We start from the raw sequence: 25,257 nt of genomic DNA on the forward strand, positions 1-25,257 counted from the left end.
ATCTGACTCCAATTTGAATTAAATAATACCTGCAGTTCAAAATAAAAGCGTACTCGGAACCAATAGCTACACACTTGTTATTGTTAATGCCAAAAAGAAATCGCTCTCGATTTTAGTTTTATAAGATTTTATTTTTACTGAAATTTTTACGATCGTATCAATTTTTATCCTCTTTGCATTTGAATATGTTATCCATTTGAAGAAAATTCTCCTCACTATCGTAGCAAACTTAGCTCTGGTAATTATAAATACGTTTACTGCACATTTATGCGATATTATAGTACATACAATATGTGAGAATCGTTTATTTGGGGGCACACAATTCCACGAAACAAAAATCTCTCAAAATGTTGCACTAAAAAATGTCGTTTGTTTCTCATGTTTATCAGATATCAGATGATGATTTTTCTTAAATACGCTACTATTACATTTATATAGAAATACCGTTTCGAGTTTTAGATTATGCAAAAATATCTATTGTTATATTGGAAAAAACGCCTAAAAATTGTCCAGTTTACATTATATATGTAAGTATTTAGCTTTTTCGTTTAGTTTGTTGATATATTTGAAGTGCTTGGCTATAAAAATCCGAATCCGAACACGATATTCGTTCTTGCGAAGCATCGCTTTCATTAACAATAAGCAACAAATAATCACAATAAAACACATTTAAGCTAATAAAGACGAATGTATGTATGCATGTTTGATTGTTTTTGTGTAAATTTATGTACTTTCCCGTTGATATATACTCGTAATAATGCTTAAAAATCAACGCGCAGTGCTTTAAAATATTTGCTATAAATATTTGATTTCGTTTCATAAAAAAATAACGAAACAAGGCCATGAGCTCGGTATGAAGTTCCTCCATAATTTTCATCGTTAGTTGTTGTTAATAATGTTAGCAATTTGGTCCAACTTCTCAGCCACAATTTCTGGAGTGGAGCGTGGAGTGTGCTGTTTCATTGGGGGACGAAAAGCCACTTAACTAAGCTACGCAATATTTTCCATCATCATTATCATCATCTTCTTATAGTTATATATATATCTATTATGGATGTGTGTCTTTTGTTTTTGTTCTCCACTTACATTCGCACTTTCTTGTTCGACGAAAAATCAAAAACATAATCAAAATGGGAAGCCGCTTGCTGACTTCCCAACAATTTCAACGATTTTTTACTTCATTTTTTATTTCATTTTTGTTTTTGTTTTACTCATAGTTGTTGTTGTTGCTCAACAAAATTATAACTAAAGCAAAAAAGTTGTAATAAAATAAGAAAAAGTTGCTAATAAAAAAGGTGTACAATAAACATGTTGTTTAGGACTTTTTTTGCATAATTTCTAGTTGTTGTTGCTTTATGCATTCAAAAATTAAACTAACAAATTAAAATTAATGAAGAGTAGGAAGGGGGGGTACAAATTTGATAAACTTTGCATATCGAGTAAAAAATTCGTTCGTTTTGTTTTGGGAGAATTGTAGAACTTAAAGAGACGAACTGCTAAGACTTTTATGGTTGCCCCAAAAATCGCGAAAGCCATTACATACCGAGGGGTCTCAGTTTTTTTTTGTTTATGTATAATTGTATTACAAATTACATTCTTGAAGTTGGTTTGCTGCTTAAGTTTTAGGCAAATTGCAGTATAGAATTATTTGCTGCTGCTGCTGCTTCTGCTAAATATATTATTTATTTATGCTTAATGAATATTAAACCATTCAAATAATGCTTAATAAATAAATAAACATGTTGCTTTTGTTGCTGTTGTTGTTGCTGCTGCTATTTTTGTTGTTGTTGTTGCTGCTGTTGCTCTTGTTTTACTTATCCTTGTCCGATTCGGCGGCAGCACCTACAGGTTTCTTGTTGCCAATGGGAATGGCGACCTTAATTCTGTACGGAAGAAGGCAGAGTTGCTTTTAGTCCAGGGCTGACACTCCAAGCCAGGGTTGACTGTACTTACTTGTCAGTGATTTCCGTCAATTTACTGCGTACCAAGTCCAAGTAGGTGTCGATCGACTGCTTGTTGTTCTCGTAGACCTTTGGCAAGGTGAAGAGCGATACGAAAGCTGAATCATGGAAAGGGGGAAGAAGAGAATTAGTTGTTGCTTGATAGAGAGGGGGAGGGAGGGGGCTTTGAACACCTACCCAAGATGACCAAAGTCATGCCATTGAACCAGGCGCCAATGTAGGTGAAGACCCACAGTATGACGCCGAATTTGATCGAATCGATCAGATCCTCAACCAAGAAGAGGCGTCGCAGCTCGGCGGTAAAACCATTCACGTGTGCGACAGCAACGCCAACAAAATTCTGCACCTTCTCCTGTGAGAGCGTCAAGTCCAGTTCCAGATATTCTCTGCAAAGGCATCAATAAATGAATGCATGAACGAATGAAGAATGCTAATAGCTTACTTGAAGGGATGTCCATCGTTTGTCTTTTGCACCGCCTGTGTCACAGATCTGTAGATTCTGAAGGCGATGGTGCCGAAGAGCGCCAGCAGCGACAAATAGGCAAACACGCTGATCACGGAGAAGCAGGAGATGGCCACCAATATGATGAGACCGGCGCCAAAAACAATACCGGACTTTTTCACATCACGCCAGTAGATGAGGGATTCCACTGTGAATGGAGGAAGTAAGGGAAGAGAAATTATAATACCACAAAAACCACAAAAGTATTGCATAGATATATAATTCATAGCCGACGATCGACGGAAGATACAGAAATATATACACACACACACACTCACACACTCAGCTGTGACAGATTTCTGTATAGTTTTCTTCGGCTGCTCTGACAATTATTATGCAATCTTCGAGATACATTTTTGTGCAGCTCTGCCGCAATAAAAACTTTTTCTGGCTGGCAGTGCAATTTTAATTATTGGCACTGCCATTACAGCTTCTATACGACTGTATCTTTATTTAAGATGTGCGTCTGCTGCTCCTCAACCCCCTACCCTACCCTACCCTACCCGATCAACCCCTCCCTCCCGCACTCACAAGTTCTGCTCGACATTTTCACGTTGGGTCGTGGGATCGTTGCGTTCGCCGTGCGTCGTGCGAGGTTCGTTGCCAAGTTTTATACTAGAGAACCGAAAATTTTCCGGACCAGCTAGGAAAAGCGACAGCAATACATAGAGGGAGAGTGAGAGCGCGTAGGCATTCCATGAGAGAAGCAGCTGGTGTCGAAACGGATATGAATTGGAACACTTAGCTATATCCGCAGCAACTAACTTGAAAGTATCTTGTGGATATCAAGCTGCCAGCTGTCAGATCTCACAGATAGACGGACTGCTGTTATTGTTTTCGTTGCTGTTGCTGATAAAAAGTCACTGCACTCGCCCCACATTCAACGGCTAATTCAATTAAACGTGGCCAAATCGATTAGAACTTGAAGCGATTTTATCCACAACTAGCTATATAGTATACATATGTATATCGTTCCAAGCAATTACATTTCAATTCATTTACCAACTGGCTGTTTTTTAGAAAGGTCTTCGTTTGCAATTAATTTTCCAATTTTATGCGCGACTATTTTTAGAAGACGCTTTCAAAGTGGCACCTCAGACTAAACAAACAATTGCTGGCACTGTTGTGTTTGTGGGTGTGGCAATCAATAATTGTGCTCAGCGGAAAAGCCTTCTTAAACAGTAGGTGTATTCCAGTTTGAGAAATAAATAAATTGCTCTAAATGCTATTTTTAAGAATATATTCAATCTAATGAGAATGTTTATTGTTTTAAAGCAATTTCAATGGGAAACATAGGCGAAGAACGCACTCTGAGTGTAGGCGATCATTTAATACGAATATCCTATGTAGAGCGCAAAGAAACTAAAAAGAAATTTATTGTTTAATTAATTTGTTTACTCCATGGTAATCAAATTTATAATAAATTACTCAGAATGTTTCTTTTAAAGCTCGCAAGGCTATCAGAAATACTATAAGTTCCGTTTCTTATCAGCAAAAATATTAAAGTGGGAAAATAATTCATATTTTCCTTTCATTTTACGTTTTCCGCTTGAATAAACTTTGGATTCCTCTATCGAGAAAGGTGATTATAATTCCCATACTTCAGCCCTATTTTCATCCTATTGGAGGTGAAATTTGCGTAAACATCTGAAACACCTGTATCCTTAATAAGTTCATAAATAAATATATTATTCAATCTAGATAAATAGTTTTTCAGACGTTCCGTGCTCTGACAGCTATAATTGTTAAATGTTTAGTGACTCTACATTCAGTAAATAACAACAAAGCCTGAAAAAATCACTTAATTTAAGAGAATCTACACTAAGAATTACCGCAGGCGGTTTTCATTTTATTTGTTTTTTCTGAAGCGTAACAAAATTTGCCCAAAAAATAAGGCTTATTTAAATAATTTTTTTTAAAGTATATATTTATTTAGTTGAAGAAGTATATATTTTTTAAAATCTAGAAACCATTTTCTATAAACATTTTGTGAGTTACAGTTACCGGTTTCCATTTAAAAGATATCATTTTAGATATAAAATTACAAATATTATCTGCTTCCAGCACAAGCTGAAAACCTTAAACATTCCATTTCAAAGATGTTTTAGAAAACAGACTTAGAGCGTCATTCGTTGAAAATATAACCGGAAAGGCAAATATAAAACTACTATTTAAAAAGAAAGAACATAATAATAGAAAAAAGAACGTCAGCTGCGCGGAGAATGTTTGCATAAGTTGTCTAAACTAGTTCTGGGCTAGAAAGGTTTCCACAGCATTGGCTTAGTTGCTAAGCTCGTCTGCTGTAGATTATGGTAATTGAAACAAATTTGTAGGCGAGCAGACACAGATGAGAGGTAACTAATTGGAATTGGGTTGTAAGGGAAAGAAAGCGTCTCACACACACATGCATACTCACACACTCGTAAGAGAAAGTTACGAAGTGGTTGGGGGCTTTTATCAATTGGATTCAAAGAGTTGCTACAATTATTGAAAGCTGTGGGCTGAATAAAGACTATAACGATGCTGCTGAGGTGCAGAAAACAAAGGAAAGATTTTAGGCTCCGAAGAACCGGTTCCTGTTGAAAGCGTTCATGTTCCCCAAAAACCCGTTTGGGTTGAAAGTGAAGTCTTCAGGTGGTGTTGCCACCAGCACTTATAGATCTACAAGTACCGACACACCACCACAAAAGTGCGACGATTGAGTTCAATACTTGGCAAAGATAAGCGCAGCCACGCGGCGCGTTGATAACCTTGAATTAGACCACAAAATTATTGAGCCACGAGTATAAATTGCAAATGCATGCATAAATTATGAGCTCAGAGTCAGTATTTTTGGTTGCCAGGTAGGGAGGCAGCTCGAGGCTCTCTGCTCGCGTGGCAATCATGACAAAAAAGAAGAATCAGAAAGCGAATTAAAATTTCCAATAAGCAATCAAAATTTCAACAATTTATGCAAGGCAGGCAGAATGCAGAACTCATATATAGTATGTACATATATTCTACATCTATATCTACATATGTATGTACATACATACACATGTACATACAATGTCTTTTTTAACTGTCATTTTGGCCACGTTGGCCGCATTTCATTTAGTTGACGTTGACGTCGACATGTGTGGAATCAAGGCGGCCCACTCTTGAATGATAACGGTAAACTGTTGCGGACAAACGTTAAAGATAAAGAAACGTGCACCGACTTCAGTAGTAACTTCATAATATATTATTAGTTGTAATTGCTGTTGTTTTTTATTTCATTACCTGGGCCACGTTCTGGTAGCTGATTGAAATTGCCATTGGAATTATTGCGTGAGTAGCGTTTGCTGCCGCCTGCCATTTTTTATGAAGTATATATTTGTTTAGTGCTTTTTTGTTTGAATATAAAGACTTCGCGCCAAAATGTATGCACAGCTTTGCGTGTTTTACACTAATTAAACAACACACTAATATACCGTACACTCCTCACACACACGTTGAGACAGAGGTTTTTTAGCGACACTGCAGGACCGCTGAATACGTCGTCTCGTCTCGCACGAACGCAGCACAAGAACTGGGAGAAGTTCAAATACAAAACAAACCAACAAGCCAGCGAAGCCAAGTGTCCAACTGAGAGCCAACCAGTGAGCTGGCTGGTGAGAGAGTAAACAAGTTTGCTGGAATTGTCAGAATGCGTTTATGTGTGTGTGAGCATGTGTAGGAGCTTAAGTCATTCTACAATGAAGCTAGAACGCATGGCATTACGCGCGTCCGTTGGTTTGGTGTTCTCTTCGTGTGACGTCACATTGTAAGTTTGCAATGCTGTCAAGTGCCTATGTATGTGCAATCGATAAAGGCCAATAAATTCGTTATATTCTTTTTTAATTAATTATTAAATATAAAATGTGTAAAATTAAACTTATTATTTTAAATTTCGCGCCAAGGCAGCTCTAACATACTACTTATTTGTACCTGCGCATTGAGAGTAACAAAGTTGCTGCTTTAATGCTAAGCATTCTCTCTTTTTACCATCGGCGATCTCCACTAAATGAAAGTAAAGATAAGGCGCAATAACAACAACAATACAAATGCCCTACGTAAGCACATTTGAGCCCCAGTGATTGTCGGCAACGTGTCAAGCTCATGACGAAGTAGCCGACGACCACATTTTGGAGAAACGACTGCCTTTGCTTTTGACGTTTGCGAATAAAACTGCGTTCGGCAACAGGCCCGAGAACTACCACAACAACAACCACAATAGCTACCAGAACGCATTACCACTCCGCTTTACGTTTTTAAGGTACGTGGGTGCGGCTGCGTACGTATACGTATGTACGTAGTAGTGGCCGCAACGTGAATCATGAAAGCGCTCAACTGGAAGGAACGAGGGGGCGTGGGTGTAAAAACAACGCTGAAGCGTGACGATGAATGTGCGACACTGAGGCGTCTAAAACCGAGGTGCTAAAGCACGATAGCTCCTGGTATTCCGCAGTGATTGGATTGAAAATAGTGCGGGAACATCGATCGAAATATACATCGACAACGTAGTGAAAAAATTTATGAATTTAATTTATGATTGCCTCAAACACATTATAATTATGAAATAAATATTATTTTAAACTATTCCTTAACAAGCAATCAGAAGAATTACACAGGCAGATAAGTATGTACATATGTACATGCATTTAATGCAATTAAAATGTACGCTTTTCTCCTATGGTCGACAGTTTTTGTTATTGCTGATTGCTATTTATTTGCATTTGATTTTATATCATTATTTTACTTGTTATATTTGATCAGCCTTTTGAATATACATAGAAAAAATATGAATTCGCTTTCCTGTTCCGCAAAAAAACACTTTCAATAAAACATCGACATAATGCTGTCTTCTAGTTTAAAAACATCGTTAATGCGCATTTTATCGTCACTAGAAAATGTCAGTTTGGCAGAGACCCAGCCAAATCAATGGCCATAGCGCTCAAGTGGCGTGGCACATGCACTCAACTGCAATCAATGGTCAATGCACTGTTCGCTCTTGTGGAAATTTCAGCAGCCACAGTTTGACATGCACTGCCTCTCAGCATGAGAGACGACACAGCCTAGAGTCTCAGCAGACAGCTTCGTTTGACATTGTTGTCGTTCTTCTTGCTATTATCTGTGAAGCGGCTCTAGACTGAACCCATTGATAAGTGTGTGTATATGTATTTGTGTGTATGGAGTGCAAATATAAAGCCATGTTTCATGGTCCACCTAAAGTTCAAACGACACTTGACAATGGCGCAATGAACTTTAAACTGAAACGCAATATAAAACGAAATGAGGGACCAACGCGACTCTCAAATACCCTGTTCTCAGTACAATAATTAATTTTATTTTATATTTTTTAAATTGTAGTATTAAAAGCCTTTTCTAGCCTTACAAGAATCTGTAATTAAATGTTGTGGATCTGAACGGACCGTTCTTAAACGATTCGTATTGTCCAACTGATCATATGTATACATCGCTGTAGCCACATTCGGTCTAAGCTAGTGTACCCTTTCCACCTTCGGGCGCAGGGTATAACAACAAATGCGTTTTCCATTTATTTGCTGCGTAAAAGGCACGAGGAGAGGAAGTAGGCAGGCGACGATGATGACATCATTAATGCCGTATACGGCGCTTGCAACCCCCCGAGATTTGCGTTTTTGGCGCGCTGCTTTCCGTCGAGTGAGTGAGTAAGCTTTGCTTCAAATGATATCATTCCCATTACCAACTGTGAAACTGAATACTAAGTTATCCAATTCGATTGAGGGAAGAATGGCAGTGAGCAGAAACAACGCACCGAGAGCAATCGAATGGGAAAGAGAGAGAGCGAGGGAGAGCATTGAGAGAGAGCTTGAGCTGACACAGTTATAATCAATAGGCAGGCGCACAATAAAATACAAAAAAAAAACACATAAAAGTTGCACCTGACATTGTCATAACGATGAAAATTGCATAAGCGCACGAAAGAAGAACTTATGAAATATGTTAAAATAATTAAAAGAGTGTGCGGAAAAGTGCAGAGCAATTAAATAAACGCAGCAGACAGATCCATACATACACGTACATATATTCGTTTGTTTGTTTTACCAAATCTTTGGCATTTTCTATGCATTGTGCGCTACAGAAAATGGGCGCGAAAGGGGCCTATTAGTTCGCTCAAATATTAGAAACAGCGGAAAAAGTCTGCTTATCATTTGTTCGTTACAATGTCACAGATATGTATGCATTATAATAAAGTGTTCGTTTCAGACATTGGCATTGTTGAGGCATTTATGCTTTCCCCTTTTTCTCAGCGTTCTTTTCTTGAGTTCGGAATATTTATTATTATTTTAGCTTAGAATATATTTTCACTCAAAAATAGTCGGTCAGTAGGGTCATCAGCTTATAAATATTTGTATACCGTTTTTATAGAATAATAAAAAAAAAATATATTACTATATAGACCGAAGAGACCAAATAAAATACTCAAAGATAATTCTGCACATTCTTTGGGCACACTAATAAAAAAACACATTCTTTTAAAGACCCAAGATTAAGCTCTTCGAATTGCTTTACAACTGAAAGTTTAAAGCAAAACAGAATTATTTGAAAGAAAAACCAAACTCCATAACTGATTATTTAGAGGAAAACCAAAAACCATTACTGATTAAATAAACTAAATATATAAATTTCATGTCGAGGCACTCCAGTAAACGCATATCATTCACAAAGCGATCTTATAATAAATATTTTTAAATTTTCATTAAATAGAAAACAAGAAATGCTGCCATTATTCTACCTCTACAGGTCATAGCTAATTTTACATAGCAGACTCAGTCGTTAATATATAAAATACATATACGAGTATACGGGCAGTTTGTGATACGCGCCGCCAAATAGTTTCAGCTGCCTAACGAGAAAATATTTATAAATAAATTATGGCAAGTGCCGTTCCAATGAAATTTTGAAGGCACTACCGAATGCGGGCACGCATTTGATGAATAATTGAAACAGTTACAATTATTACGATTACAGCTCTACTATATGTACAGATATGTACAGATATGTTCCTGCACTATTCCATTCCAGATACTTACATGACTCACGATTCAGTGGCAGTTCGTTGATTTCGGCGAGTGTCTGTAGAAGGGTCTGAAGCGTTTCTAAAGCAGCGGCCATTTTGTGTCTCTTACACTCTACTCACAACAACAATGCTAATAACTTAAATACTTTTGGCTACAAAGCTGCAAGAAATATTTAAATTAAATATTTACGCACAAACACAAACACACACGCGCGCACGTACGATGAGCTCCGAGAGGTAATGCAACGGCGGGCATTAACCGATCGGGGACTGAACAAGACGGACCGAGTGTTCGGCGGCCAGCAGAAAACTGATATGAAAATAGACGCAACGACTGCCCAGAGCCTATTGCTCAGTAGGAGGAGGACGAGGTGGAGGGGCTTTCTATATCTTTACTTGATTTATTTTGGGCTGATTTTTTGCAATGGCAGTGATAAGCGCGAAATTTAACTTCAACCAGAACATTGACCGTAAAGTGTTGGTCGGATTAATTCACTTTTTGGCCCCTTTAATTGAATTATATAATAATTGAGCGCGCGATGGGCTTCTAGCGGGACGACTACACAGACGAGGTGCGTTGTAGTATTTTTATAATTTGTTTTCGAAATTCCACGAGTGACTGACTGTGTATCTGTCGGATACAGAGTTCAGCGAGTGCGGCAGGTCAGCCGAACTTTTCAGCCAAACAGCTGACGCGACAATGGACGACACACAATGTAAATATACATACATACGCGTACATATGTAGGTACGTGTATGTAAATATACATATGTACGCGTTTGTATCTTACGGATGCACAAACAAGGCGACTAGCGATTGGCGACAAACACAACGACAACGACGACGACGACGGCCACTGTGACGTTGACAAAGTCCGTACATCAACTAACAACGTACAATTAATTTCAGATGCGCTCAGCCTCAGCTCAGGGTAGGGTGAGCAACCGAGCAACAACAACGCTAACAACAACACTAACAATAGCAACAATAATAGGGGCGACTAGTCGTTTGGCGAATTGCAATGAAACGCGAGAGGGAGAACAAGCGGTAGAGCAGTGCTGCCACTTTAGCTATTTTCCCGCCAGTTCTGAATTCTTAAAATGCAAGCAAAAATATCACATTGCGGCTGGCAGAATTCAGGGCATTCTGTTTTGTATTTCATCATTTTTGTTTGTTTTATTTTCGTTATTTTTATTTATTCCTTTAGCTTCTGTTTTTAAGAAGAAAAATTTGTAATCCTAAAAGTTGTTTTGTCTATTTTCTTTATCTACAAATCTAAGAAGACTAAAACAACGATGTTACGTTTATAATTTGACATATTTTAGATGCTTCAAAAGAAAATATGAGTCTTGATTAGCGCTTTCAAATATGTGTACATATACAGTGAAAACTCTCTTGGCCGGACACTCACGGTCGTCCAATTTTTGTCCGCCCAAGGGGAGTGTCCGCTTAAGGGGATACTTTAATAATTTATACACCGATCGAATGTTTTAGAAAAAGTTTCCGCCGAAGAGAGTGCTATCCATTAAGGGAGTTTTCAAAAAAGTAACACATAAAAAAGCCAATTCTAAATAATATGGGAGAGAAAACCGAAAGTCCTTCAAGATCTAGTCAAACAATTTTTTAATTGCTCTAAAACATGAAAGGCAAAGTTTTCGAGGCTCGAGAGCAAAGGCATATTAACGATAATCATTCCTTGTATTTATTTCTAGCTTTTTTCAATTATTAATTTAGCTTTTTTGGACATTCACGAACTGGCAACACTGCGGCAGAGGTAGGCAGGCAGCTGGGCATATTTACTCAGCAGCTCACTTAGCGCTTCGCTGTTTTTATTGTGCGCTATGCGATCTGACCGGACCGGACCGCTCGCTAACTCGCTCGTTCGCTCGCTCACTCATATGGTATCCGATAGATGCAATTCTAGGTAAGCTGTCGGCCGTAACTTGACTGGTTATAGCGTCTGACGTTCCAACATGTTGCTGCATGCCCTTCGCTTAGGCACAGGTAGACAACAGACACGAGGAAGAGGCTCTCAACAGGTACACGTGATAGACACAGATAGTGCTGTGAAGCAGCAGGCGAAGGGGAAGAATGTGCGAATGTGGAAAAGTACGGCGACAAATGCGGTTAGCGAAATGGTTGCTTGCCGCACTAAAAAGGTGTTAGTAGAGTATGTTAGACCGAGTTTACACATGTAACTGCACGCCTGTGAGATGCTAACTTAGGGTAGGGTCACACGTCTATAGTTTACATCCCAAATAACCGTTTAACTTCAAGTCTTGGGGTAGAGTTACATGCATTTTGGGCAGAGCTTACATGTGTAGCTGAAGAGTTGGAGATGACATGTTAGCTCAATTATCTAAGCTTATGGGAGGTTTACACAACCTTTATAAAATAGAGTATGTTAGACCGAGTTAGTTAGTTAGTAACTGCACGCCTGTGAGATGCTAAATTAGGGTAGGGTCACACGTCTATAGTTTACACCCCAAAAAACAGTTAAACTTCAAGTCTTGGGGTAGGCCTACATGTGTAACTGAAGAGTGGGAGATGACATGTTTCCTAAAGCTTAAGGGAGGTTTACACAACCTTTATAAATGCAAACTATACCAAATACTATTGGGACCAACATTTATTGGATCTTCTAAAATTGGGATACATTACATTGTTATTAGGGCCAGTTTACACATTGTACTGCAACTCTGTGAAATGCCAACTATTCTAAAAAGTGCTAGGAGTAACGTCGAAATTTAAAACATAAATACTTTCAGCACTTTTGATTTAAAAAATACCATAATTAAGTTAGCTAATTTTATTCAATTTTGTTATTTAATAGATGAAACAAATTTCAATACTTGAGAACCCTTTTTAAAATAATAATGAACCGATTGAGAATGTAATATTGCTAATATTTCAATGTAAAAGTAATTGCAGTATATACTTTCTTTACTAATTGGCAATTGCCTCTACTTGAAGAAAAAGTATTCAATTTTATTATCAGTTTTATTTCATTATATTTAAAGATAATTTGGTTTAATAATTTTGTACTTTTGCGCTTCGTCCCATGTTTTTACAATAACACATTGGTCGTTGTTGGCATAAAATTATTAGTATAGTTTATCTACAAAGACTTGAAATAGTTTATAGCAAGACAAGAAAAGGGTCGCCCATTGGCAACAATGTTGGCTTTCTACGACCTCTTTTAAAATGGAATTAAAAAATTAGGAACACATTTATACGCTGCCCTAAGCGCCCTTTGCAATCCACTTGCCATTTCGTGTAAATGTTAAATCGCATTAATAAACGAGTAAAATGAAAAGGCCGAAATAGCTAAAAGGCTAAAATTAGCAATGCCGGCCGGGTACGACCGCCCCATAGCATTAATTCCATTCAATTCGCGAAATGGCCGAAAGCAATTGACAATAAAGAGCGTGTGCATGACAGAGAAAGCCGCTGCTTACACACTCTACTCTAAGTACACTGAACAACAAAAACAACAAAATAAAAATGAAAGAGCGCTAATTAAACAAAAACAAATACTCTCCCTGGCGCTCTCACGTCTGAATTCAAGGTTAACTGCTCGATAGCTAGCAGCGACCAGGGCTGTAGGCAGAAGCGCTGCTCTGAACTGCTTGGCACTGCTTGCATACTGCTTGGTCTCCCGGCTACGCATTTGCTATGATTCATTGATTGGTTGTTATTTCGTATCTGTATCTATGTGTATGTGTGTGTGTGTAAGAGAGTGTGTATGCCGGCAAGTGTTGTTTGATAACTAAAATGTGTGACGTCATAGAAGTAACAACAACAAATTCGGCACGTATTATTATGAAATTGTCACTCGCTGTTATCAGGCAAAAAAAAATTGCAAATAACTCTTATCTGGCCCCAGTAATATGCGTTGTGTCTAGCGTCGCTTATCGCCGGGGCCTCTATTTATTTGCTTGTACCTGCCCGTACGCCTGTGCATCGAAACCAAGCCAAGTTCGCATAGTCATGCAAATTTTTGGGGCCTTGCAAAAAGTTAGAAACTTCTACGTGATGATCTAATGCTGCTGCTCGCTTGCTTGCCCATTCATTCGACTGGAATTATTTATATACTATAATTCCCTAGATATATGCATACATAGAAAAAGCGCTAGCGCTGGACGATGGACAGGCAGCACGTAAGCAATATTTTTTCTTTGCATTGCTTTTCGTTCTATTTCCAATACAAAACAACAACAACAAAGAGAATGCCGACTAGCTCTTTAGTGAAGGTCCGTTAACTAGACGCTTAGATTCTTACACCTCATACAATCAGGTGAAAAATAATAGAAACACTTGCATTGAGAAAGTTCCAACACATGACATTATTGCTATTGTTAGTCACATTACTGTTTATATATGTTCAGTTGAATTTCACATTAATTATAAAGAGATCAATTTTAATCCAATTGTAGACTCTGTGATTCAGGCCCCAATTTTTTTGTTTGCACATTAGGTAACCGCAGACTTTGTTTAAGATTGTTATCATTTAGGGAATTATTCCGTTTTTCTTATAATAATTTAGCTTCGTGAAAAATCGTTCGTCTATTTGTCTGTCAGGATGAACGCCTGTATTTCCGAAACGACTTAGCCCACATTCACCAAACTTGGCATGTAGACTCTCCTAGTCCTTAGGCAACACGAGTTTTGTTTATTTTTTGATTATTTACTGTTGAGATTGCTCAGCTGTAATGGCCGAAAACTCACACTTTTTGCAAGCTGTATTTTATTTGCAACGTGCAAAGCTTTCTAAAATTTTTACAAAGTCGTACTTGAGGCTCAAATATGAGTGGAAAAAGAAGTGAGGAGCATTGATTATCGATGTTATACTGTATATATGAAGCTACTCCTTCCAAATTATAGACAGTATTTCTTATATTACTAATCGATTATAATATACGAAATTATTTCGCAGTAATTTGTCAAATGGTTTTATATACTTTAAATAAATCAGCTATTGGAGCATTGATTATCGAGGTTATACTGTATATATGAAGTATCTTGGGCGTTGCCATGCCCAAAAATTTGTTGGACGCTTTCGTGTCGCGTGTGTTCAGCGCGCTAAAGTTAATCATAGGTACTATACTATATTTCTTTCACTTAACGCTACACTAATTATGAAAACACAAATTGCTCGCCTACGGTTTTAGAGCCACTGGGCGCAGGCGCAACGCTTCGTTGGCTGCAATTATGGCCAAGACCAGTTACTTGCCACTCAGCTACTAAAGGTTGTTGGCCAATATATAAGCATACACACACACACACAGACACACACTATGTATGTAGGCATGTGTCTTATGTCTATGCCAGTGGGCTGTGTCTGGCTCCCATTTAGGGGCTAACAGTGGGACGTCGTCGCTATGAGTGCCAAACTACAAAGAAATAAGCTTTCCATATAAGTGGCGAGCAATTAGAGTGGAGCACTTGCTTTCGGTAGACAGCAGGTGGCAGCCAAGAGGAGCCAAAGACTCGAGAACCCCCAGTAGTTGATAATTTTTGTTCGATATGCCAAATGGCTTGTACTGTAAGAGCGAGCCAAGCTTTAGTTCTTAATTAAATATTTGTTGAAATGCGAGCAGTTTTGGCTTTGTGGTTTCCTTTTCAAATTATAGACAGTCTTTCTTTTATTAGTAATCGTTGATTTATTTATGCAAGTATACAAACTAAGTTTGAAGTTATTCGGATGCAAGTTGTAGATTTTTCATACAAACGTTGGAGCCCGTTTTCCCCCCTTTGGAGTTCGAATTTCCCAAAGTCAGTCAGGCAGTCAGGACAAACTGCTCTATATATATAGAGATTATTTCGCAGTGATTTGTCAATGGTTTACACTATGAATAAATCAGCTATTGCTGAGAAGCGCAGAGCACGGCTATATTTTCAGATTTAATCGTGACTATTAGTCTTTGCTTGAATTAGGTAGGGGTGCTTTAAGTGGCTTTAGCTCTTAAGTTCTTTGTAGGTGAAGCGCAGAAGGTGGTTTCTTGAATTAAATTAAAATTTTTTTAATTAAATCCACATTAGAGCTCCAAGTCGCTTCGGTTAGGTGCTTCGTGTGAGAAGCGCAGAGGAGGGCTATTTTTAAATTAAATTAAATCTTGTTCAGTCTATTCTATAAATAATAAATTCAGGTATTGTATATACAAAGTCTTTTTAATAAGCGTTAGGACTTTCATGAATTCAGGACCTCATTAAAAAAATTTAAAGCTTTGGCCCACATAAGTTTCACATGTAACCTCTAAACATTGATATTGAGCTGAACAATCGAACTGTTCGATGCAAATAAATCCAAATAATGAGGCCAACTGTCACATATAGGCCTACTCTACGCTATTAAAACTTTATAACAAAGGAGCCGCATGCAAAACAATAGACCGAGTGGCACAAAACGCGACGACGTCAGCACCAGTCGGAATTCAAAAAGTAGGCCCCTTTCCCGCCCCCACCGCACTGTCAATGCAATGCAATAGAAACCCATATGGGCTTGCATTTACAGCAGAAAGTTTTTATGGCATTGCAAATTTAGACACGAGTACATATAACATATCATTGGACTTTTATATACGAGGCAGGTTTGACAAGAAATCAAAAAACTTGGCAGCTGATTTGAAAGCAAAAAGAAAAAGGAAGACAGAAGAGATTTGATGAGACAGCTTTAATCTCGACTAATAAATCATTTGCATACGCGACTGCTTTTGTCCTTCTGTCAAATCAAATGCAATTTAAATTAGGAACAGGATACAGGAACAGGAGTTGACCATTTGGGAAGGACTGACTGTGTTCTTCCAATACTACTTAAAAGGCAACTAATGGCATTAAGAATATAATTGAAAAGTGATTGAGGGCAGCTCTGAAGTATCCAAGTAATGTTTAAATAATTATAAAAGAACGCTTTTTATAGATTCATCTTGCTTAGGTCACTCATAAAGGGAAAGTAAGCTTATTCGCTAGAACGCTAGAGAAACGTCATCATCAGCAATAGCTTTTGATTATTTTTGTAAGAAACTATTTCCGTTTTCGAATTCGATCAAATTAAACGAAATCATTTTAGTTATTCGGTGTCGAAGGAGAATTGTGGGACGCTAGCTTCATAAATTAATGATTTTCAAAGAAGAAGAAATATAATTATATAACAGTTTATAGTGCAGTGTTATCTTAATATCTGTTGTGTTAAAGTGGTATTTTCAAGTTAATATTTGTGGTAAATAATACTTTCTGATTTTAGTTGAATACTAAGGCTTTTCTAATTAATAGTCAGAAGGGAAGTTACACATTTTTAATATCCAATTAACATCAATTGATAGCTCTTAAATAAATAAATAAATATCAATTGATCAATTTTTAATACAAATTTAATCATTCATTTTATTCTCCTCTTCCCAGCATAGTTGTCAACACAATTGCGAGTAAGCAACTAGCCCTCGTATACATTTTTTATATTAAGTTGAGGTATGAAAGCGCTTGTCATGCGATCAGATTACGGTTTTTGCTTTATGGCGGAGCTTGGCGTTTATGTGCAGCGGTGCAGTGCTGCGGACGGGCCAACGACAACAAACGAACCAACGAACGAACGGTGGCAAGAGTGCCGTGTGGCATCACCATTAGGTGGTGCGGCAGCCCCTGCCACCCAAATGGCAAGGTAACTGAACTATGGCTGGACTAATTACACAGAGAGTGGACTCTATAAGGTAGCAACGAAGGGTCCATATGCGACAAAAAGTGGTAAATTATGTATTTAATGCACCGAGCCAAGCACGGGGTCACCAATGCATGGGTTCAGGCACTTCTTGGCAAGCAACGGTGCCTGCCTTTAGGCGCTGGCAGCTGTCGTTTGTGAAATATGAACGATTTAATAACAGCCCTCTAGGCGCTAACTGTTCCTTAGGCACCAATTATGCACATAGAAAATATGCAATGGAAAATAGAAAGATACATTACTTATTTATAATCCACAACTATTTCCTCATTTTAAAAATTGAATTTTAGGCCATTTGTTTAACCGCATATTTGAATAAATGTTACAAGCTACAATAAAATATAATATCTGCGACTTGCACTCAATGGAAGAAAATTAATTTAAATAATTTAAGGAAGATTGATGTATGGTAAAAATTATAAAAATACAGACACTCTTACAAATGTTCTATACTCTATAGTATACCAACATTTTTGAGGATAGCAATGAGAAACAAGTAGTTTATGTAATCCTTCCTATGACAGATATATGATATAATAGGTTGACAAATATCCTTCTCCCAGGAATTATAAACATGCTAGCTTCAAAACCGAGAAATGTGTTTGCATAGAAACATACAGAAACACAGATAAGGGTGTCTGACACCGCCTCCTTTTGGGCCTTCGAAATATCACAGGGAACTGAAAATATGCTTTGAGGTATAAAGGGTGGATCCAGGGTAAGCAAATATTCTCGACAAGGTATTCAGACCCGCACTATGCCATATACCCGTATAGCATATTCTCTTCTCCTTAGTTTTGATCAAGATAATGCGCGGCAGAATGAAAATCAATAAGCTAAGAGGAAAGACCACAGAACAACAAGAGCAGTAACAACAAAAAGGCAGCAGCAACAGCAACAACAACAGCAATAAGCAAAGCAAGCGCGGCGCAATTCGTATGCATATTTGGCATACTTTCAGGCGCATTCGCATGAGTGCGTTGCGGGTGTGTGTGTGTGTGTGTGTGTGTGCGATGCTCAGCATGAGCTCTGCTCGACAATTAACGGCACACACACACACAAGTACGCACAGATTATTAACATATTATGTGTGTGGGTGTGCAAGGAGGAAAGTGCATACGCATTAGAAACAAAGCATACTTTTAGGCCTAAAACTAAGGGAGGATTGTGTGCGATGTGTGCCATGTGCCTGGGGGGGGGTTGGGCAACATTGATGACATCATCATCAAGTGTGTTGTATTGACAGTTGCGCGGCATAACAATTGAACACACAGAAAGAAACGTCGCGACCCCAGCGACGACATACATGCGGTTTTAGAGTCACTGAGGAGCTTACCTTGCGGATGTAAACGTTCGGGCTTGAACCAGGCATCTGTAAATAGCGATTGATATATTGATTTTCGTTAGTTTGTGGTTAGTTTGATGTGCGTGAGACAGAAATACAGAAACGGAGAAAGCAAGAGAGGGGGGTAAGGGGAGCGTTTAGCGTGCACAAGCGGTGTTTTTGTTTTTGTTAAAGTTAAAGCACGCTATCAGGCGTCTAAGCGCATGCATTTGTTGAAAAACATATAATTAGGAAATAAATTGAATAAAAATAGGCAAGAGAGATATGCAAGAATCAATAAAGCAACTACCACCACCACCAGCATTCAAGTCTGCTGCAAGTTATACGCAAGTATGCCACAATTTGCGGCAATTACTTCACACACACACACACACACACACATTTCTATATGTATACACGATTTAATGGAGACACTCTTAAAAGTTGTCATGTTTTTCGGTCTACAGTTGTCAGAGGTTAGTTTTGTTTTTAGGCGTGGGGTGGGGATGAGGGGGTGAGAGGGCGGCTGTGTAAGGACGGGGAGTGGTTATCGAATGAAAATCATACAACTTACTGGGATCCAAAATGGAGCAAATGAGTGGGCGCTGCTTGCAGACACCATTTTGTGCATTATTCTCGCCACTAGTCGCCATTGTTTCAATCAATTTGTCACGCACTCGAATTTATTTGAATTTCTTATATTCTTATGGTCACAAGCGTATCTCACAGATACTTTTTCGCTGCGCACTGCTGCTGCTCTAAATATATTTGATTAAAACAGCAAACAAAAGCACAACACACATCGAGCGCCCGAGCGAAAGAGAGAAAACTACGACGTATTGTACGGCTTTAAGTCTTTTCCGTTCCCAAATACTTGTATATTTCAACTATCTAGGATTGCAAATTTTCGTACCGACGCGCACGCCTAATGTATAGAGACTGAGCAGCGTAATTGCGTTGCAAGCCACAGGATATCTGTGTGGCACGTGCCACTGCGACGACGCCGTGAGCGGCAAACAGACAGACAGGCAGGCAGACAGATGGGAATCGTAAACAAGTTGGCTCTCGCACAACTTATTTAACCCGAAAAACAAAATCAATAGCATGTACCAACATAGGCCTCGACTTTACGCTTTAGGCCGACAGTTGAGAGACCGCGCTTAGCCCTGAACTCGGCCAGCCCGGTCTGTCGGTTTCTCGCTTGGTCGGCAGCGATGTTCGGCTCAAAAGCTCAGCGCAAGTTTTCTGGTCTATTGATTTGCGTTGCCGAACAGGTGCTGCCCTGACTATAGAGTATAGCCTGCCTGCTGTGTAGAGTGTAGACCTTTGCTAGCTGGTTGGTATTCGGGCCATGGTGAGTTTTGGAAACGCATGCGCCATATCAACAATTCATATTTGTTGGCGCCCACTGTTGCGCCCCAGGGAACGGAAACGGGCAAAGCCGGGGAAGCGGGCGATGTGTGGGCGTTCCATGCAGAAACTGCAATGCCTGCAACAAACAGATGCTGTTGCTATAATGTGGTCAATTGGACGTTCTGGCCCCATCCCTCCACTTCCAGCAGGGAGCCAGAAAACTTTGGTCATGTGACGCACAACTTTGACAAAGAATGCCATAATAGTGCTTCGAAATGTTTCTGCATGCGACAAGAACATGGCTTTTGCTTTTAGCCCAGTTGCATGGATTTGCAGTTGACCAACATTTCTGACAGCCATCAGTTGCAGCTGCAATGCAAATCGATATTTCTACCAGAATTTGTGCCATCCATGAATATGAATAGATGAAGAAGATCAATGTTGTGGGAATAAAGGCTCTACAAGATACAGGATGTGGAAGAGAATTTGAAATAAGTTTTCGCTACACTCCTATGTTAATATCCGATATTGTTTTGCTTCTTTGACTTGCACTAAAATTTACAATTCATTTTTGAATTTGCTTTGAACACACACTCTTATCGTTTGTTTAGTCGGAAACGTTTGCAGTTAATTGGCAACAAAATACAAAAAACTGAAAATTTAATCAACATTTTAAATGATTAGGAAACTTCTTAAAGTCAGCATAACTACTGACTTCAAATCTTAATTTCCTCTAGTTTTTCAAATGCACTTTTTCAAAAGCTAAAACTTAAAAAATAAACAAATAAAATTTATTATATTGATCATTTAAGCAGTGAATATTTCTTTGTGGTTATTTCTATAAAAATGCATTTAAAATAACTAATAAAAAATATTCAAAATCTTAAATAATAAGTATGAATTGTATTAATATTATTTATAAAATTCATGTTAAAATGTATAAAATACGAATAAATTTAATCGATTAGAAGAATATATTGAGACATTAAAGCATTTGACATACTGGAAGCTATTGAACGTATTCCGTTGGCCAGCAATGTACGAATATAAAAATTAAATTTTAAAGAGATGGGTTGAAAATGGGGGAATGAAATTGACGAACTAATGAGAACATTTGGAAGAGTTCTGTATATTATTGTAATAAATAAATCAATATTGTAATTAATAGATTTTTGCATTTGTTAATTTTTTTGCATATTTTCTGGCCCAAAGGCAATTAAAAAATTGACTCGATACCGTCACAATTTTCAGACACAACGTGGGCCCGACTACTCAAAAAAAATTACAAAAAAGACTAACAACAACAAAAACTGAGCCACGCGTTTTCTTCCGCACTGTTTACTTTCACAATTTCATCACGCCGATCGGAGCGCACTCATACGGTTTGAGTTTAGGACCCTTCAGTTTTGATAAACAATTCACGCGCACTATACATACTATATGCATGTATTAAGCATTTCTATATTTAATTTTCAATTGATATGCGCACTGTGGATGCAGTTACTTGCCAATAAGAGAACCAAAGCGAGATAAATGGAAAGGCAAAGATAAGTGCAGGGCTAAGCCAAGCTTAAGCCGCTTTACAACACTCCCTCCTCAAGTGAGTGGCATAAGGAATAGAAAGAGGAGGAGGAGGAAAAAGCAGAAATCAAAGGCAAGCAAAGGCATATGCAGAAAAAGCAATCTTTAGCAATCTGAAGTGGATGGATGGAGGGCGAGACAATCGATTTAAAAGAGAGCCCCCAGGCAATGGAGCAATGGAAAATGCGTGGAAATCAAATTACAGACAGATGCAAAACAGACGGCCACAAAGAAAAAATCAATGCCAAGGCAGACAGACAAGACGGCATTTTGCGGCAAATATCTTGCTTGCATGTAATAAAAATAGCCGCATAATCGCAAAAGAAAAAAAACTGAAACAATGGACAAGCTGAACAAAAGCAATGGGGGACCAAGGCGATGGCTGCTGCAGCGCGCCGATGACTTGGGGCCAGAGAAATTACTAATTGGAAAATTTTAAACTAGTGCACACACACACACAGATTTATATATACGAAATACTTATATTATACTATATACAAACGTGAATGTACAGAAACTAATAAGAGTGCAAAAGGCAGCCGGTTAATCAGAGACTGAGTAATCAAATATTTTTGCGCAGCGAGGAAACGCCTGCCTTCTCCCCCATTCTCCACTACACAACCCAATAAACGTACTATAAAGCGTATTGCGGATGGTGAGCAACATTTCTGCAATCAATTTGTCCTTTTTTAATTGGAAAATTATTTTTGTATATCAATAGCAATTATACATACTACATACATATATGTATGTATGTTCACAATTTCTTGGATGGACATAGTTTTGGAAAAGAATGTTGAGTGTTTGATTCAAAGTCACAAAAGAGAGAATTAAGAGACCGAACTTTCTAAAAATTGGCTCTACATACATATACTGTGTTCATGGGAGTGTGTATATGTATATGTAAGTAGAAGATTGTACATATACGGGTATATACCATAGTAAAATATACAAATGCTGCGCTAATTTTTAAGATTTATGTAAAACAGAAAATTAAATAAAGTAGTACATATGAAAAAAATAAAAAATGTAGAACTGAATATTTTAAAATAATAATATGAGCAATTTAAATTTAAATAATTATTAAGTTAGTAATGCGTTTGAATAACGTATTTGACATTACTATATTGCTTTACATGTAATACAAATGTACAAATTATTTACCAAATAACCAATTCAGTTTATTCAGATGAATGCAAATCCGAGTCACTGTGCGCAGCCCCGGCTTACAAATTAAGCGAATAACAATAAAAGGTACATACATATGTATGTATGTACAGTGTATGTACATATGTGTATGTGTCCGCATGCAAATTTGTAGATTGCAGCACTTCCGGACAGCTAGTCAGCTGTGAGGGCTTGTGTGTGTGTTTTGTTTTTGTGCGAAAGAAATGGCATAGCGAAATTAGTATTTGAACTTTACTATATTCAGTTCTTTGGCATAACTGCTAAAACAAAACTTAAAAAATCGTATGAATGAGCAGAACGCGAGAACAACAATAAAAAGCAGCTGATTCATCTCAAGAATTTCATCTATTGACGTACAAACACACATACATACATATTTTTAATGCAATAAGCAAGCAACACACACACATACTCGGTTTCCTAAAAAGGGGGTGAGAGAGAGAGAGGGAGTGTGTGAGAGAGCGAATCTGGTCTGGAAGCTTGCAATTGACACCCACTACGGCAACAGCTGACAAAATTTGCGTAAAATAAAAGAATTGAAAAAACTGCTGCTCTATTAGTGAGTTCTTTTCAAAGTGTTGAAGAAGTACAGAGAAAACAAATGTTTTATATCCAAGAAGCCGCAAAAGCAGGCCGCATGACATCATGACTAAATACACACACACACACTCACACAGTAAATAGCAAAAACATAAAGGTGGGGCGAAAAGGGAAGTGGAGCAAGGGGCAAAGAGAGCTCAGAGAGATATGACTAAGTATAGCAGTAAATGGATGTTGAAAGGTTGGGCTTTTTATTTGTTGACGGAACACTCTGCGCCGGTGCTAGGAAAGAATAGGAACGACTAATACAAGGACATCAGTAACTATAACGGCAACAAACAAAAAATACGCTGACAGGCAAGCCTAATTTAACAATTTAATAACTAATAACAAATTAAAATGAACAAAATTGAGTTGCAGAATAAAAAATAAAGAACTTACCCAAGCCATACTTGTAGAAAATTTCCTCCACAGACACAATATTTGGTTGCGGTTGCGGCGACTTTGGTTGCTGCGACTGCTGCTTCTGGGGTGGTGGTGGTGGTGCTGCAGTCGTTGGCTTGGCTTTGGGCGGCTCGACTTTGGGCACCTGTGGCGGCGGCACAACGGGTGCTGCCACAGGCTTGGCCGGTTCCGATTTGGGCGTAAAAGTTGGCTCGAAATTGTCATCATCATCCAAATCAGTAACGACAGCTGCGGCTGATGAAGTCGCCACCTTCGACATCGGCTGCAGTGGTGCAGTAAATGGTGGCGTAGCTGTGCGCTCCTCCTTAAAATCACTGAGTAAATCCTCGGAAGATATGAACTGCTCATTGTCCTGCTCTTTGAGAGCATCGGTAACGGGTTTCTTGGCCGGCGACGGTGTGTACGAAACGGACGGCGAATCAGTGTCGGAATCCTTGTTGCCCACAATGGGCGCGACGGCAGCAGCGGTGGTTGCTGGTGGCGGCGTGGACTTGTTCAGAATATCATCGACACCATAGAAATTCGACTTGGCCGGTGCACTGGGCGCAAATTGTGCTGGCTCCGGCTGCTGCGAGGTTGGCTTGTCACTGAAGCTGCCCAGCAGATCCTCAACATCATCATCTGGCGGCGGAACTGGAGCTACAGCTGAATTGGGAGCTGGAGCTGGAGCGACTCCACCAAAGAAGCTGCGCTCCGCATTCATAAAGTCGCTGGTCAAGTCGCTAACACCCTGCTTGACACCCTTGCCCGCCTGGCCCAGGAAATCATCCAACTCACTGGTCTTCTGTGCAAACTTGGCATCGAGCTGCTCCTGGGCCTCCTTCGCCCCGGCCGACATGCGCTGCACGAACGCCTGTGGGTCGCCGAAATCGAGATTTTTCTGCTCGTTGGCAAAATAGTGTTCGGTATGCGCATTATCGTCCTGCGCCCCGCTGCTCACGTTGCCACCGCTCCCATTTCCATCGCCAATGCCACCGAGCAGTTCGTCGTAGGTATGGCTCACCTTTTTGGTGGCAGCATCGACGGCATTGCTTGCATTGCCAAAAATGTCCTCGGCGGTGCTGGATGCCTCCTTCTTTAACTCGGCGAAATTTAAATCCATAGCGATTTTGAGGGCGTATATTTCAAATTTAACCCGAATTCAATTTTCACTCCTCCTGTAATGTGATGCGCTGTGGTATCCTTTTTCTGATTGGATAAATAACACGCTCTCAGTGGCAAGCACAAACACACATACACACACACACCCCGTAACCGTGTTGCTGGATGCGGCTGATTTCGGCTTCGTTCGATGAGTATTACGGTGAACTTTTCTTTAATTTATAAAATATAATGCTAAGCACTTGCTTAACAATAATAATTATTTTCTTTGGCTCAGAATCTCCGTTAGTCTTCGAATTTATTTTAAAATGGTCAAGCGGAAAAGTTGCAAGCCGCACTCTTTAAATTGTCGAAATGAACTGCGGCCAGCGAGAGAGTCAATTTAGTTCAAAGAATCAGTTTTTAAATTAAAACGAAATCGAACTAGTTCCAACAAACATCGAACTACATATCGATATTTATGT

At 38.7% G+C, this 25,257-nt stretch overlaps 1 protein-coding gene across 6 annotated transcripts; it reads right to left on the bottom strand.

Annotated features, from left to right (window-relative positions):
• Positions 1-1,291: 1,291 nt before the first annotated feature.
• On the bottom strand, positions 1,292-25,094 carry LOC115631041 (reticulon-1-A). Of its 6 annotated transcripts, none has more exons than XM_030527668.1 (6): positions 23,669-25,094; positions 18,578-18,613; positions 2,404-2,611; positions 2,139-2,347; positions 1,954-2,059; positions 1,292-1,883 (listed from the first exon to the last, which is right to left on the bottom strand). In XM_030527668.1, exons 1-6 carry the CDS (start codon positions 24,792-24,794, stop codon positions 1,811-1,813), a joined length of 1,758 nt encoding a protein of 585 aa, XP_030383528.1. In that variant the 5' UTR covers positions 24,795-25,094; the 3' UTR covers positions 1,292-1,810. The 6 variants fall into 6 exon arrangements, with proteins under 6 accessions (XP_030383528.1, XP_030383530.1, XP_030383531.1 ...); XM_030527670.1 differs by lacking the exon at positions 23,669-25,094 and adding an exon at positions 19,140-19,305; XM_030527671.1 differs by lacking the exons at positions 18,578-18,613; positions 23,669-25,094 and adding exons at positions 9,540-9,686; positions 10,318-10,397.
• Positions 25,095-25,257: the final 163 nt, after the last annotated feature.

This window comes from Scaptodrosophila lebanonensis, unplaced genomic scaffold (genome assembly GCF_003285725.1).
Source record: "Scaptodrosophila lebanonensis strain 11010-0011.00,11010-0021.00 unplaced genomic scaffold, SlebRS2 tig00001412-arrow-pilon, whole genome shotgun sequence".
Classification (NCBI taxonomy): domain Eukaryota; kingdom Metazoa; phylum Arthropoda; class Insecta; order Diptera; family Drosophilidae; genus Scaptodrosophila; species Scaptodrosophila lebanonensis.

What these genes read in the sequence shown, in the direction of transcription:
- LOC115631041 (XM_030527668.1), bottom strand. Translation starts at nt 24,794, where the DNA reads ATGGATTTAAATTTCGCCGAGTTAAAGAAGGAGGCATCCAGCACCGCC. An exon ending in TTTCTACAAGTATGGCTTGG is followed by an intron (nt 18,614 to 23,668) that starts GTAAGTTCTTTA and finishes CGCTATTTACAG; the next exon opens with ATGCCTGGTTCAAGCCCGAA. An exon ending in TTGACGGAAATCACTGACAA is followed by an intron (nt 1,884 to 1,953) that starts GTAAGTACAGTC and finishes TCTTCCGTACAG; the next exon opens with AATTAAGGTCGCCATTCCCA.